Below are 14,771 nucleotides of genomic sequence, written 5' to 3'. Positions count from 1 at the left end.
CATCGTCCCCGATAGAAGGCTTTCACGTTGAGTTCTTCGCGGGGAGCGCTGATAACATTGAATCCAGCGTACAGGCGTGGCAGAACAAAGGAGATGTATTTAGAGAACAGACCACCTGCTCTTCTCTAAATACATGTAAATGAAGTTAATAAGCTATTAATAAGTCACAAAGCAAGAACTGCATAGTTACAAACATACAGATCAGACAACAAAATGGAAGCAAATATTTATTTGATATGCGCCATACACATTCACAACTTCCCAAAATCTGGGGATAAAGTATGTTTTAAGTTACGTGAAGGACAGAATCTTTAAAACATGTCAATTAGAAAGATATACCCTTTATGGTCTGATCCCAAAAAGGCAATTTCCATTTCTCATACAGTATAGCTCAAGTAACAGGATTACATGTAAAATGATGAAATTGTAAAGTCATCTCTGATTCTTCCAAAGGAATACACTGAAGTTTGTCCTGTGACAGAAAAGCCCTTGTGTTAGGAATGAAAGCCATTCACTTTAACTTATTCAACCCAGGTGAGATTTAGGCATTGTGCTTGGAAAGCAAACATGTCAGACACTTCCTCAATCACTTTGGCAGTTGGCTTTCCTGCCCCATGGCCAGCTTTGGTATCCACATGGATGAGGAGAGGGTTGGTTTGCTTCGTACTTTGGCCCACGATGTACTGCAGAGTAGCTATAAATTTTAGAGAGTGTAAAGGAACAACTCTGTCGTCATGGTCAGCCGTGAGCAGCAACATGGCTGGATACTGCTTCCCATCTCCTTCAGGCACCTTGATATTATGAAGGGGAGAATATCTGTAATGAGAGTTTACAAATGATGAGATATATGCTACTGCATATCAAAACACAAGGCGCATGCTATCTGACTTACCACATTCTAGTTTCACAAACACATAACTATATATGCGGCCATGTACAGGAAAACGTAGACTATCTAGAATTGGTGGTCTATGGCGTCCTTCAGTGCTCTACAGCATTCTGTGACTTTGTACAGGAGCACTGTGGTAGTTAGAAGACTAGCATACTGTAGCTCTTCCTATCCTGCATACTGCTTTTTTGCACAGTATCACTTAGCGCAAAAAAAAAGCCAATCAATAAGTCTGTCATGTGCCCAACACTTATCAGTTTGTATGCAAAACACATTTTTCAAAGATGCTTTTCTCTTCTACTAAAAATAATTAAATGCCAAACATGATGTGGATTGTACCAAGAAACATTTGCATCATCCTGTCAGCAGCAACATTTAAAAACATCTTTTTAATAAGCTTCTGAATAATAATAAGGCACACACACAGCAAGAACAAATTTTTTTTTTTTTACTTGTTTGCCATCAAAAGGGATTTTCCAGGCAAATTGATGACGTATCTTTGGAACAAGTTGTTAGTAAATTTATAGGCTGGGGTTCCCTGCTCAGGACCCCGATGCGATCAGTTGATCAGGTTTTCTACTATCAGTGCTACAACATAGGGGTATGGAGCAGAAACAGTTGGCTCCAACCCCTGCGTAGCGGCCAGTACTTGTAATTGCAGGCATAGCTCCCATTAAAATCACATATAGCTGCTCTTGTAATTACAAGCACCAGACAACAACCGGATAGGTTATCGATATTTGTTAGGAAACCCTCTTTAGATATATATGTGCATTTATTAATGTATACACACTCTACATTTACTTGAAACTACAGGTTGGCTCTAAATTAAATGTATTACTGATTCCCCAACGCATATGAAAGGCTGTTTTCGGATTCATATGATGCACAAGGATCTTTCTCACAATTCATCAAGGTTATGAGACAAAGGCAGGTAGGTTTTCTCCCTGTTGCAGCCCCACAAGTGCAAAAAAAAAAAAAAAAACACAGACGGAGTTAAGTTGGAGCGTTCATGTAGACCACTGCATGAAGGCCCGGTCATTTCTTCCCAGCACTGAGGAAGGCATCGTTGAGGTTGGAACAAACTTGAAGGTGAAAGGGAGGTGGTGCACTGTCCTGCTGGTATACATAATCATAAATCATTCAATTGCAGCATTAGCCAATTATTCAGCATGTCCATAAAAGAGAGGCCTGTTACTGTGGACTCCACAAAGAAGAGCGGGCAGTAGAATTTGCGGTGAGACACCGTAAAGACGACATTCCATTTCAGTTAGTCCTGCTCAATCACGGCATGAGGATTCTCGGTTCCCCCGAATTCTGTAATTGTGCCTATGCACTCTCTCACTGATGTGGATAAAACCTGGAATCCTTGTGCATAATATAAAACAGAAAACAACCTTTCATGTATGTTGGTTGCTGAGCAATAAAAGTTATTAATGTGGGACTTACTTTAGAGACACCCTGTATATTGCCTTGTTTTAATTTAGAACATCATGAACCTTCCTGGAAACAATGTGCTGAAGGAATAAAACTTGCTGAAACCTATATAATTTATGTGAAGTGAACTAAAAGAAGTTATCCAGGTAGAACTTTGCTTTTTTTAAAGTAGCTTACTGCGATTGTGAACCATAAACAAAAAAACTAAAAATGAAAACAACAAAAAAAACCTATACTAATGCCACCTGGTCCCCCAGCTGTGCCCGTTCTTCCCCCTCACTGGTCTTCACTTTCTGCTGCAGCAGTGATGACCTTCCATATTGGCACATATGACCACTGCAGTGAATCACTGGGCAAAAAGCAAGCGATTGGCTGCAACAGCCACGTCTCTGGTTCAGTGATGTCATTGCTGCAGCAGAAAAGAGAGAATAGTTGGGGACTTGGCAGTGGCAGAATAAGAGCAGCAAGGTATCAGGCATTTTGTTTTTTTGTTTTGCTACAACATTGAGCTGCTTTGAATTTTTTTGTACCTGGATAACCGCATATTTATTCACTACATTATTCTACATCTTCTGCACACCTCATGAAAAACGAAGGTGCGACCGCAGCACTTCTATAAAAGTCTATGCCCTAATAAAAGTGAACAAATGAGAAAAAAGTTGAATATATCAGTGGGGTAAGGGTAAGTTTAAAAAAATCATTTCTAAGGCTCTGGGACACGTTCAACACAATAAAAGCAACTGTTTGCAGAGGAGTAAAACACGGCTATCTAGCATTTAGTCCTCCTCTCACATTTTTAGAAACATCTGGATGATCTCCAAGCCATTGTATAATGATCTGTTTAATGTTCTGTAGAGTCTTAAATTCTTTGGACAACATAGACTGTATGTCTTACTAACAGTCAAACATGACAGTGGCAGGGTGAGGATTTTTCGACAATTTGATGTCTGGGGCCCTAGAAAACATTATTTAGGTCGCTACTAGAAAGATAAATGAAAACTGCTATCCATCTGTAAGTTAAAGCTGAATTGGGTATTGCAACATGAAAAGGATATGAAATTCAAATCTACATTTGTATTTTGGTACAGCTCAGTCAAATCCATAACCTCAACCAGATGTCTAGACACAACCTAAAATAATTGATTTAAAGGAACGAAAAAACTATCAATAAATGAAAGTCCTGCAATGAAGAGTGGTCTCAACAACAATGTAAAATCTAGCAGCTTTTTGTAACAGCTATTAACCCTAAAAGGTGGTAAACCTGCTGTAAAATTTAAAGTCACCTCATTCCTAAAAACTGAAAGGTGACTTGTAGGAAGAGGGTGCAGTATTTATCTGAACAAACATGTTTTTCCTATTATCAATTCCAAAACTTTTTTCTTTGGTTTCCTTTCTCTATTGTTATTTTTATTATTATTTTTTTTTTTTTTATCAGAAAGGCTTTTCACTCTGCAACAAGGAAAAATGTAGACTAAAAAAATTGGAGAAAAACAACAAAAAAAAATGCAGAAGGAAAGAAGAGAACCAATAGAAACCGATAACAAACTAAAATGTTTTTACACAAATGCACAGAGCATGGGAAAGCAAACAAGGAGAATTGGAGCTCCTAACACAGGAAGAGAAATATGATGTCATAGGCATCATGAAAACTTGGTGGAATGATACACATGATTGGAATACAAGGCTTGAAGGATACAACTTATTTATAAGAAACAGACCTAAAAAAAAAGGAGGAGGAGATATTGCGTTGTATGTTAGGAAAACATTCATCTCCACAGAGATTCAAGCTTCAGAGCATGGGAGTTCTGTAGAAACTGGACAAGCAGAAGATATGGATGAACCCTTTTACATCAAATGGCGAAACTCTCAAAAAAGCCTAACCTAGTTAAAATCTCCCTTGGTAACTATCCAGACATTTGTTGGGAATCTTTTTCAGGCAAAAAATAATGGGTCTAACAAATTCTTATCTGCTCTTCCTGACAACTTTATCTTCGAAAAGGTAGAAGAGAAGACAAGGGGATCTGCTATCTTGGACCTAATTCTTACCAACAGGGAGGAAATGGTTGAGGAAGTACAAGTGGCTGGGATCTTGGGAGGCAGTGATCATGCTATCCTTGTATTTTGGATAACGGGAGGTTCAGACCTGAAGGTTGGATTTCAGAAAGGCAGAGTTTAATGGACTCAGAAAGAGGGTAGGAAGAATCCAATGGCTGGATGTTCTTAAGGACAGAAATGTGCAAGAAGGTTGTTAAATATTGCAAAATGAGATTCTCAAAGCACAATTGTTAACAATCCTTAAAAGAAGGAAGAATCTTAAGAATTTAAAGAGACTAGGATGGATGAACATAGAACTTACACACATTAAAAAGAAAAATGTGTTTATCAAATGGAAAGATAGGGGTAATATTTAAATAACAACATAATGCAGTCTTTAGAAACTGTAGGGCAAGTGTCAGAAAAGCTAAAGCTAATAATGAATTGAGGCTTGCAACAGAGGCCAAAAGCAATAAGAAAAGGATTTTGAGGGTATGTCAAAAGCAAAAAAAAAAAAAGTCAAAGATGCTCTAGGGTGTTTACAGAATGAAAATGGTGAATTGGTTAAAAATGATGTTAAGAAGGCCAAACTTTTAAATAACTATTTTGTATCAGTTTTCATTCAGAAAGTAGATGTAACATCAACTGATCTTCCCTGTGCTATTGAGGGAATAAAAGAATGCAGGCTATCTATAAACAGATAGATGGTGAGGGAACACTTAGCTGAACACTTAAATGAATTCAGGTCTCCAGGTCCAGATGGATTACATCCTAGGATACTGAAGGAATCAGCAGAAGTAATTGCTGAACCACTCGCCATAATTTTTGAAAATTCCTCGAGAAACGGAGAAGTCCCAGAAGATTGGAAAAGGGCAAATGTTGTTCCTATCTTCAAAAAGGGGAAGAAGATGGATCCAAGAAACTACAGGTCTGTAAAAGCCTAACCTCTATACCGGGGGCAAGATCTTTGAAATTATTATTAAACAGCACATACTTGCATGAGAATAGAATAATCAAACCAGAGCCTGCCCAGGCTCTATCCTGGGCCCAATGTTGTTAAATATATATATATATATATATATATATATATATATATATATATATATATATATATATATATATATATATATATATATATATATATATATATATATATATATATATATATATATATATATATATATAAAAATAATCTGGAAGAGGGATTTGAGGGAAAACTCATCAAATTTACCAACAACATAAAGCTAGTAGGGATAAGACTAGAGAAGAGAGAGGATTCAAAAAGATCTAGAAAAGCGTGAAGAGTGGGCGGCGACTAACAGAATGGTGATTAACATGGAGAAATGCAGAGTCCTACATTTGGGCAAGAAAAATGAAAAAAGCACAAACAGAATGGGAGAAATTGGGCTAAGCAGCAGTACATGTGAAAAAACTTGGGTATATGAATAGATCATAGACTGAACATGAGTCAACAATGTGATGCAGTAGCAAAAAAGGCGAACAATTCTGGGATGTATTAAGAGAAGCATAGAGTCTACATCACGTGAGGTAATTATCCCCCCCTACTCTTCCTTAGTCCAAGCTCATCTGGAATACGGTGTCCAGTTCTGGGCACCCTGATTTAAAAAAAGAAATAGGCAAACTGGAGCAAGTTCAGTGAAGAGCTACCAGGATGATAAATGGTCTGCCGCTCATGAGGAATGGTTAAAGGATCTGGGAATGTTTAACTTGCAAATGAGAAGGTGGAAAGGAGACTTAATAGCTGTCTACAAATATCTGAAGGGCTGCCACAGTGCAGAGGAATCAGCCCTATTCTCATTTGCACAAGGAAAGACTAGAAGCAATGGGATGAAACTGAAAGGGAGGAGACACAAATTAGATATTAGAAAAAACAGTTTGACAGTGAAAGTGATCAATGAGTGGAACAGGTTACCACAGGAGGTGGTGAGTTCTCCTTCAGTAAAAGTTTTAAAACAGTGGCTGGACAGACATCTGACTGGGATTATTTAGTGATTCCTGCATTGAGCAGGGGGGGGGGGGGGGGTTGGACCAGATGATCTTTGAGGTCCCTTCCAACTCTACCATTCTAAGATTTTATAAAACACCTTGTATAGAACAAAACAACTGAATGACACTTTATTATTATTACAATTTATTATTTGATACAGTTATTTATTGAACCTAGAATAAAATTAACGAGTCTTACTTGTATAGCCATTCAAAGTGTTCTTTATTGTCGGAGCACCCATAGTCAGTTGTCCATGCATGACCAATAGTGAACTTATGGAACTTCAACATGTCCATCACACCAACTTGGGCAATGGCGCATCCAAATAGCTCCGGTCTCTGGTTAGCACAAGCAGCTATAAAATATTAAACACAGATTTTATACATTCAGCCACCTCAGGAAATCATGCATTAGAGATAATACCTAACTCATTGTCTGTGCTATACCTTTCAAATTCACTTTCAAGAAACTGTTAAGTGTAACTGTATTGGGCTTATTTTCAACTACATAGTAAGTGTACTTTTGCAACTTTCTTCAAACAAATCTGAGCAATACATGAATATAAAATGGTACATATGCACACATCTTTTCAACGGAAAGTTAGCACAATTTAATGTAGTACTACAAATAACAGGTTTTTGAGAGTCAACTGTGTGATCGTTCCTGCACAGCATTAAATCTGCTAGTACAGCTTAATGCAGCAGCAGCTAACAAAAAAAGTATTCCATTTCAACTAGGAAGAGAAGATTTCTACCTGCCGGTTTGACAGGTGGAGTATCAGTAATAAAACCACTATTAAGACCTTCTCCCACTCTTCAGTAACCCACTGGAGTTTGTTGCTTGACCTAGACAAGTCTTCTTTTATTTCGCAATCCTATTGACTGATAAATCAAAATTTGACATCTTTGACACATCATGCAGGGTTTTTGTACTTCGTGAAGTAGGTGAAAGGATGGTTCCCGAGTGTGTGATACTGATTGTTAAACATGGAGGAAGCCTGATGGTCTGGGGCTCTTTTGCTGGATTCAGAGTTGGCAACTTGCACAAGGTAACTGAAAAACTGGACCAAAAGGGCTACCACAACATTTTGATATGCCATGCCCTCTGGTGTACACCTAGTTGGTCAGGGGTCCATAGTACAGCAAGACAATGATCCGAAACATACTTCTACGTTATGTCAGAACTACTTAAATGGGAATTATAAGCTATTTTCAACTGATGACAGATTCTCTGGATAGACCATCAGTAGCTGATGGACTGAGGTCTGCTGTTCAGGACCCTTGTCCTTCAGCTGATCAACAAGCCTGCTGTCCAATGCAGTGGACTGGAGATTGTCATCAGAAGACAGGGGAGGAAGTGGGAGTGCCGGATGCACTCATTGAAATCAATGGGAGTGCTACACTGCTATTCCACTTCTTGCTCCTGTAATGGACTTCCTGTCTTGGGCAGGAAATGGAATAGCAGCATTGCGCTCCCACCAAATTTCAACATCCAGTTCTATGCACTAAACAGCAGGCTGGATAATCAGCTGATAGACCGGGTTTCTGACCAGCGGACCACCATCCATCAGCACCTCTCATCTTAAAGAGATAGTCCGGATAGTTACGGATGACCTATCCAGAGGATAGGTTATCAGTTAAAAAGAGTGCAGATTATCTCTTTAAGATGACAAGAAGAAGCCAGCAGGCTTTAAAGAATGGAATGGTCTAAACAATCTCCATAGGTCATCCTAAACAAGCTCAATAGGGTTTAATTGGATAGAAGTGTGAAAGCAAAGCAACCAATAAATGCAGCACATTCGTGGGATCTTCTGCAACAATGTTAGGAAGAAATGTTTGAACAATATCTGAATGCAATGGAAGAAGGTATACCTCGGTTGTGTAAAGCTGTCATATCAGCTAGAGATGGCTACTTTGAAGAGCCAAGAATCTAGATTTAATTTGGTGAATTAAAGTTAATCATGTATTTTTATTCATCTAAACTTATTTGTTATGTCCTTTCATTTCAAAGTACATTGGAGACATTAAACTGTAAATATCAAAAACTGGAAAAATTGAAGTTTTCTAAAACTTGGCAATGTATATTACATTATATATACATAATACACACATACTTTAGTATGTATATAGAGCAACAGAAAATTGTTGTGAGACCCCTTGCAAATAGGTTAAATAGCAAGTATATATTTGATCTTGAAGTGAAGTCAAAGTGTCCAATGAAACTGAAAGCAATGGAAATGCCAGCAATGATTAAGACTTTTTATTATAGGAAGAGAGAGTTGTAGACACAATAAATGAAAGCCAACATATCACTAACAGCATGGGTCCAGCAAAAGCAAAAAACATACAAATACATACCAACTAAAAGGCCACCGTTTGATCCCCCATTGATGGTGATTTTCTCAGACGAGGAGTACCCTTTCTTCACTAGATATTCTGCTGCACACTGGAAGTCATCAAAACAATTCTGCTTCTTACCCAAGATACCAGCTTTAAGAGAACAAAAGACTAAGTGAAGCTCAACTTTAATTTTACACGTTTATGAGAGAGATAGCGTTACACCACGTTAATCTACAGAGATCAGGGGTGACCAGTATACTGTAGATTTTAGGAGCCAGAAACATGACCCCAGAAGACTATTTGCATTTTGTAGTGGCCATGCAATAAGAATGTCCAGAGATCTCAATGGATAAAAATAACTAAATATACTTCTGACATGAAAAAAAGGATTGAAATGCTAATTCATACAAGTTATTTTATTCCTCAGATGCTCCAGAAAACAAATGTAAAATATTCCTGCTAGCTGATCAACAGTCAGAATACCACATGTGTAATCAAGAACGCAACAGTGAAATGGAGAAGAATATGGATGAATAGTAAATGAGATAATTGTTTATTATAACAGCAAAGTGGAAATAAGGAACTCGGAGCTCCTAGTTAGGAGTTATTTATAAATAAGTAGGTAGAAAAAGACAATATAAGATATGTACTATAACAAAGGTAAAGAGGTGGCAATAGTCGAGAAGCCTACGCTGTGGAAACACATTCATTAATATAGGTAAAGGCTATGTATACCTTCACAATCATTCATTTTTTATTGTCCTAAATGTATACAATATGAGATATGGAAGAACTATACAAATAGTCCTTACAAAACATTTCCACCCATTTTGTGCCTACAGCTCCTACTTGGACTTCTATTTCCCCACGTCAGCAGACAACAAAGCAACCCTGTGCAGTCTGATTCTGCAGCCATACTCACTTCTATATATTTCCCTACTTCTTACTGGGTTGGGAGGGGTAAATCACTCCTTAGGGAGAGCACCAAGAAGGTGAGTGAGGAGACTTATAAGGCAATCCATGCTCCTCTGGGTAATATGCAAATAAGGGGGATGGAACAATATGTCTGAAGCGCCACCTATTAGATGGCAGCATTTCTTCAGATTAACGCTTGACGCTTTATATATACGTCTGTAGAGCAATGATTGGGAATTCTTACTAACATGCATTCAGTATTTTTTGGCAAGAAATAAGGTACAGATGGAAGAAAGTTTAACTGCAGAGTTACACACAGGTTTATTATCCTTGTAGACACAAAAAAGTGGATTTTTTTAAATCTAGACTATTCGCTAGGTTACTTCAGTTTTCATTTTAGATACACTGCGATAATAAAAAAAATGTTGGTTGCCATTAAACTTATGGTATAGACAACACTGCATTCATTTTTTTATTATTAGTTTGCTTTCTGAATGCAAAATTAAGCATCATTTTCAATAGTTTTCATTAAAAATGTTGTATCATTTGTTGCTGTAAAGTGTGTTGAATTCTTCTGACATACACATGTGGAAAACGTTAACAAATGCTACATCTGTAGATCCAACAGCATACAGCGCCTGAATGCTCACTACTCTTCCATTTTCATCTCTCACTATTAGAGATAGCAGGGGGAGAGGATGAGGGTCTATATAACAGAACATTCTAGTAGAGAGGGAGGAGATGACCCATGAGAAAATGCACAATTCACTGCACTTTTCTATGTAGAGACATCCCACAGAAAAAAAGTGTACTGCAATGTATAATAAGGATGCTTATGGGCGTTGTGTGCCTATACAGTGGTATATATCAGAGCCTTCCATTGTGTATGTCAGGAAATGCCCCTGACATATAACTTCAAAGGAAGGCTGAAATGTAATGTGAAGAGAGGCTTATTGTGTGGGACACTTCCATTGGAGTCTGAAACCATGAGCAGCTAGCAAACTGCATATTAGTGGTCTGAAAATCAATGAGAGAATGAAGATTGCAGCCTGAAACATAGTGCAATGTTTAGTAACTCATGGTAATCACTCAGATGTAAAAATCTATGGTTCCTGTGAAAGGTGTTCATAGCCTTAAGAAAATGTCATTTGTGGCTCTGTATGAACAGAGTGAAGAAAATGTACCTTTTATATGATAATTCATGTTGTCTGAAGAGAACTACTGTCCAAAAATGGGTTGCACTAAATGAAAGAAATTGCAGCAAAAAAACTCAACAAAAAAACATTTATATATACAGTGTACAACTTCACTTTACTTCCAGGACCTCAGAGAGTAAAATGAGCAGTCAGTCAAATTAAACTCCATCTGACTGCCTCTCAACAAGCTGTACGCAGGCCTGTATTCTGCCAAAGGTTCTAGTAAAGTAGTCGTAAGGAATAGGGTTTCCCTTATTCTCTTGGTGTAAAAATAGCAGATTAGGTATGAAACATATTTAGAAATTTTCTTTAAAGGAGTTATCTCAAATACAGCATATATACGGTATGTATTTTAAGGTATCAATCAGCTGAATGCCACAGATCCAGCTGCTCTATTCCCAATATATATACCGTATTTTTCGCTTTATAAGACGCACTTTTTCCACCTCCAAAGCGGGGGTGGAATGGCTGTGATTGGCTAACACACATGCGCCTTCAGCCAATCACAGCCATTCAATGTCGTCATTGAATGGCTGTGATTGGCTGACGGCGTGTGTTAGCAAATCACAGTATTAGCTTTCTGGAGACGGGGATTTCAAGCCCTGCGTCCAGAAAGCAATGCTCTGCCGGGGACCAGGAGGGAGCGACAGCCTGCAGCAGCGCCGCAGAACGCCGGGGGAGGCGAGTAATGATTTTTTTTCCCCCCTATTTTCCCGCTCTAAAACGGGGGTGCGTCTTCTAGACCGGTGCGTCTTATAAGGCGAAAAATACGGTACTGAGGAAGACTGTGCAAACTCTTATTATTGTACCTGCAGGAGTATTACATTGCATCCATTCAAACAAATGGACAACCATGAAATACATTGATTGCATGGAGTCAACCAGAGCAGAAGCAGCAGCTCTCCACTTTAGCTGCTGGAGGGTTAAAGACCAGGCAACCTTCTCTGCCAATCCAATTGCCCTAAGAGGGCATACAGAAAGGGATTATTTAGATGGAAACACCTTTAAGCAAGCAAGACAAAGTGACACTAACCTTTATGCCAGTTTTCCCCATACTCTCCTCCACCTCGAATATTTGCAATAGCAAGAATGCCACCTAAATGCCTTACGAAGATCAACCTGGAAACACTGAAAGTAGACAACAGAATAAATAATTCATAGACAAATTCAGAATTGGTCTTTAGCAGAATTTTACTAATGTGCTCTTAAAATGCAAGTATGGTATACGAGGGGCTGCTAATAAGACTTTGGCTTTGTGTTTTTTTTGTTTTGTTTCTATGGTAACGAATGTTGCATCACATGAAAGCCTTATGTGTCTTATATAGGTTTTCAGAATTTTGTGTTTGTAGCTTATGGCAACAGTGATCTAGGCACGCGGGAAAACAAAATGGCGGAGTCTAAGGCGATATTTACAGCAAATGAGAACAGAGTACTGATAAAATTCTTGTTTCTGCAAGGAAGTCCGCGAAGAATATTCATGGTGATATGTCGCAGACGTGTTTGTGTCATTACCCATGAACATCTGAACATGAAGAAGCTATCTGCAAAGTGGGTCCCCAAATGTTTGACAACAGATCAGAAAAGCATGCGAGTGAAAACTTCCCCGTCCATTTGTCAGTGTTTCCGGACTGGTAAGAACTTCCTGGATCGACTAGTCACTATGGATGAGACCTGTATGACCCTGAAACCAAGGAGCAGTCAAAAGAGGGGAGGCTCAGTGGTTCTTCTCGCCCAAAGAAGTTCAGGGTGCAAAAATCAGCCACTAAGGTGATGGCCTCTGTGTTCTGGGATAAGAAGGCCATGCTGCTTGTGGACTACCTTCAAAATGGTTTCACCATCAATGCAAGGTATTACATTGAACTTTTGGACCAATTGAAGGCAGCTCTGAAGGCCAAAAGGCACGGCAAACTGTCCAAAGGAATCTTGTTCCTGCAAGACAACGCCTCTGCTCACACTGCACAAGCGACCACGTTGACCACCCACCTTATTCACCAGATCTAGCTCCCTCCGACTATCATCTGTTTCCAAACCTGAAGAAACACCTCAAGGGTACCAAATTTCACACCATTTCTGATGCCATAGCTGCTACGGATGACTGGTTTGAGGCACAACTGAAATCCTTCTTTTTGCAAGGCTTACAGAACTTGGAATACCGATGTAAGAAGTGTGTTGACATCAGTGGAGAGTATGTGGAAAAAATGTAAAGTTTCATTTTCCTATCTCGTTTATTTCTGGGTAAAGCCAAAGACTTCCCAGCAGCCCCTCGTATGTGAGAGAATCCTAGTACTACTGTAATACTTTGTATTTACAAGATAGGATACATACTGCACTGGTATAATAAAAATGACTGCAAACCACAGTGTAGACCTCTGTTTTCTAAGTGATGCCAACAGGTCACAAGAAGATAGTCAAAACAATTTGGTTTCCATATATGTAACCAATATGGGTAACCAACTTGAATGTTTAGAATATAAGAAGAGAGACTTTATTTAATACCTTAATGACACGCCCCCCCCCCCTTTTTTTAAAATCCATTTTTGGTTTTCTGCCCTACTTTAAAAAAAAAAAAATCATAATTCTACTATTTATCCATCAATATAGCTGTCTGAGGGCTTGTTTTTTGCGGGACGAGTTGTATTTTTTTAAGGTGCTATTTAATGTGCCATATCATGTACTGAAGAAAAATTCTAAGAGGTATGAAATGGAAAAAAGCGCAATTCCACCATAACTATTCTATGGGTCACTACTAGAGATGAGCGAACGTACTTGGTAAGGGTGATTTCGCAATCGAGCACCGCGATTTTCGAGTACTTCACTACTCAGGTGAAAAGTACTCGGGTGCGCTGTGGGGCGGGGGGGTTGCAGAGGGGAGTGGGGGGTAGCAGCGGGGAACAGGGGGGAGCCCTCTCTCTCTCCCTCTCCCCCCACTCCCCGCTGCAACCCCCCGCTCACCCACAGCGCACCCGAGTACTTTTCACCCGAGTAGTGAAGTACTCGAAAATCGCGGTGCTCGATTGCGAAATCGCCCTTACCGAGTACGTTCGCTCATCTCTAGTCACTACAATTACTACAATACCAAAATTGATATAGTTTTTTTTTTTTTTGCTGTTCTACTTTAAAGAAAATAAAATATCCTTGGAAATAAAATGTAATTATTTTTATTGCCATCTTCTGACAGCCATAGCTTTTATATTTGTCCCTCGACATAGTCATGCGAGGGCACGCTGATTTTTTTTAAAAATTTCTGCCGACATTCACCGTGTGGAATAAATAATACATTACTTTTGGATGCAGATATACCAAAATATATTTTTTTATTGTAAAAATGGGAAAATAGCTTTTTAAAAAAACTTATTACCTTTTATTTAATTATTTTTTTAATAATAAAACGTTTTAAAACTGATATTTACCTTTTTTTTCCCCAACCCCATAGAAAACATGAACTTGCAATGGTTTGATTGCTCTTGCAGCATCATGTAATACCATAGCATGATATTATACCACAATCTGACAGGCAATGCAAACTTCAATGGCATCCCTGGAGATTTCAGAAGGCCCTTGGCTGCCATGGCAACTGAACGTCATCCTGTGATCTCATCACAGGGTCTGTTCGGAACACTCCGAACTCTGATCAGGGCATTTAAAAGGTTAACAGTTAGTGAAAGCAGTTGTTCACAGCTGTTGTGGGCAGATGTTAGCTGTAAGAAACAGGCAACACATGCATTGTATGGAGCGGGATTGGCTCCTGATCCCCCTCCATATAAACCCCAATTCTCCATGACATAACTGTACATCATGGAGCATTAAGGGGTTGAAGTAGGTTTATACTTTAAAAAAATGTAGCTCAACAGATTCTGAATATTACTATAAATAAATCATTTCCTAAAACAGATCCACCATCTTTGACTGCAGGCAATTTGCCGATTGTGGCAGACAAGTGTCTTCTTTAACTT

The 14,771-nt window shown here is 38.7% G+C and overlaps 1 protein-coding gene across 1 annotated transcript in view; it reads right to left on the bottom strand.

The window, feature by feature from the left end:
* Window positions 1-214: 214 nt before the first annotated feature.
* Window positions 215-14,771, bottom strand: part of PREP (prolyl endopeptidase) — a 106,564-nt gene continuing 92,007 nt past the window's right edge. Inside the window, exons 12-15 of the mRNA XM_066607957.1 lie at window positions 11,852-11,946; window positions 8,726-8,857; window positions 6,567-6,723; window positions 215-816 (exon numbers count right to left, since the gene is read on the bottom strand). Coding sequence (XP_066464054.1) covers window positions 522-816; window positions 6,567-6,723; window positions 8,726-8,857; window positions 11,852-11,946 — 679 coding nt within the window. The 3' untranslated portion in view covers window positions 215-521. The remainder of the gene's footprint in view (window positions 817-6,566; window positions 6,724-8,725; window positions 8,858-11,851; window positions 11,947-14,771) is intronic.

The sequence above is a fragment of the Eleutherodactylus coqui genome, chromosome 1 (assembly GCF_035609145.1).
Source record: "Eleutherodactylus coqui strain aEleCoq1 chromosome 1, aEleCoq1.hap1, whole genome shotgun sequence".
NCBI classification, from domain to species: Eukaryota; Metazoa; Chordata; class Amphibia; order Anura; family Eleutherodactylidae; genus Eleutherodactylus; species Eleutherodactylus coqui.
This window is presented reverse-complemented; position numbering and strand designations above follow the sequence as displayed.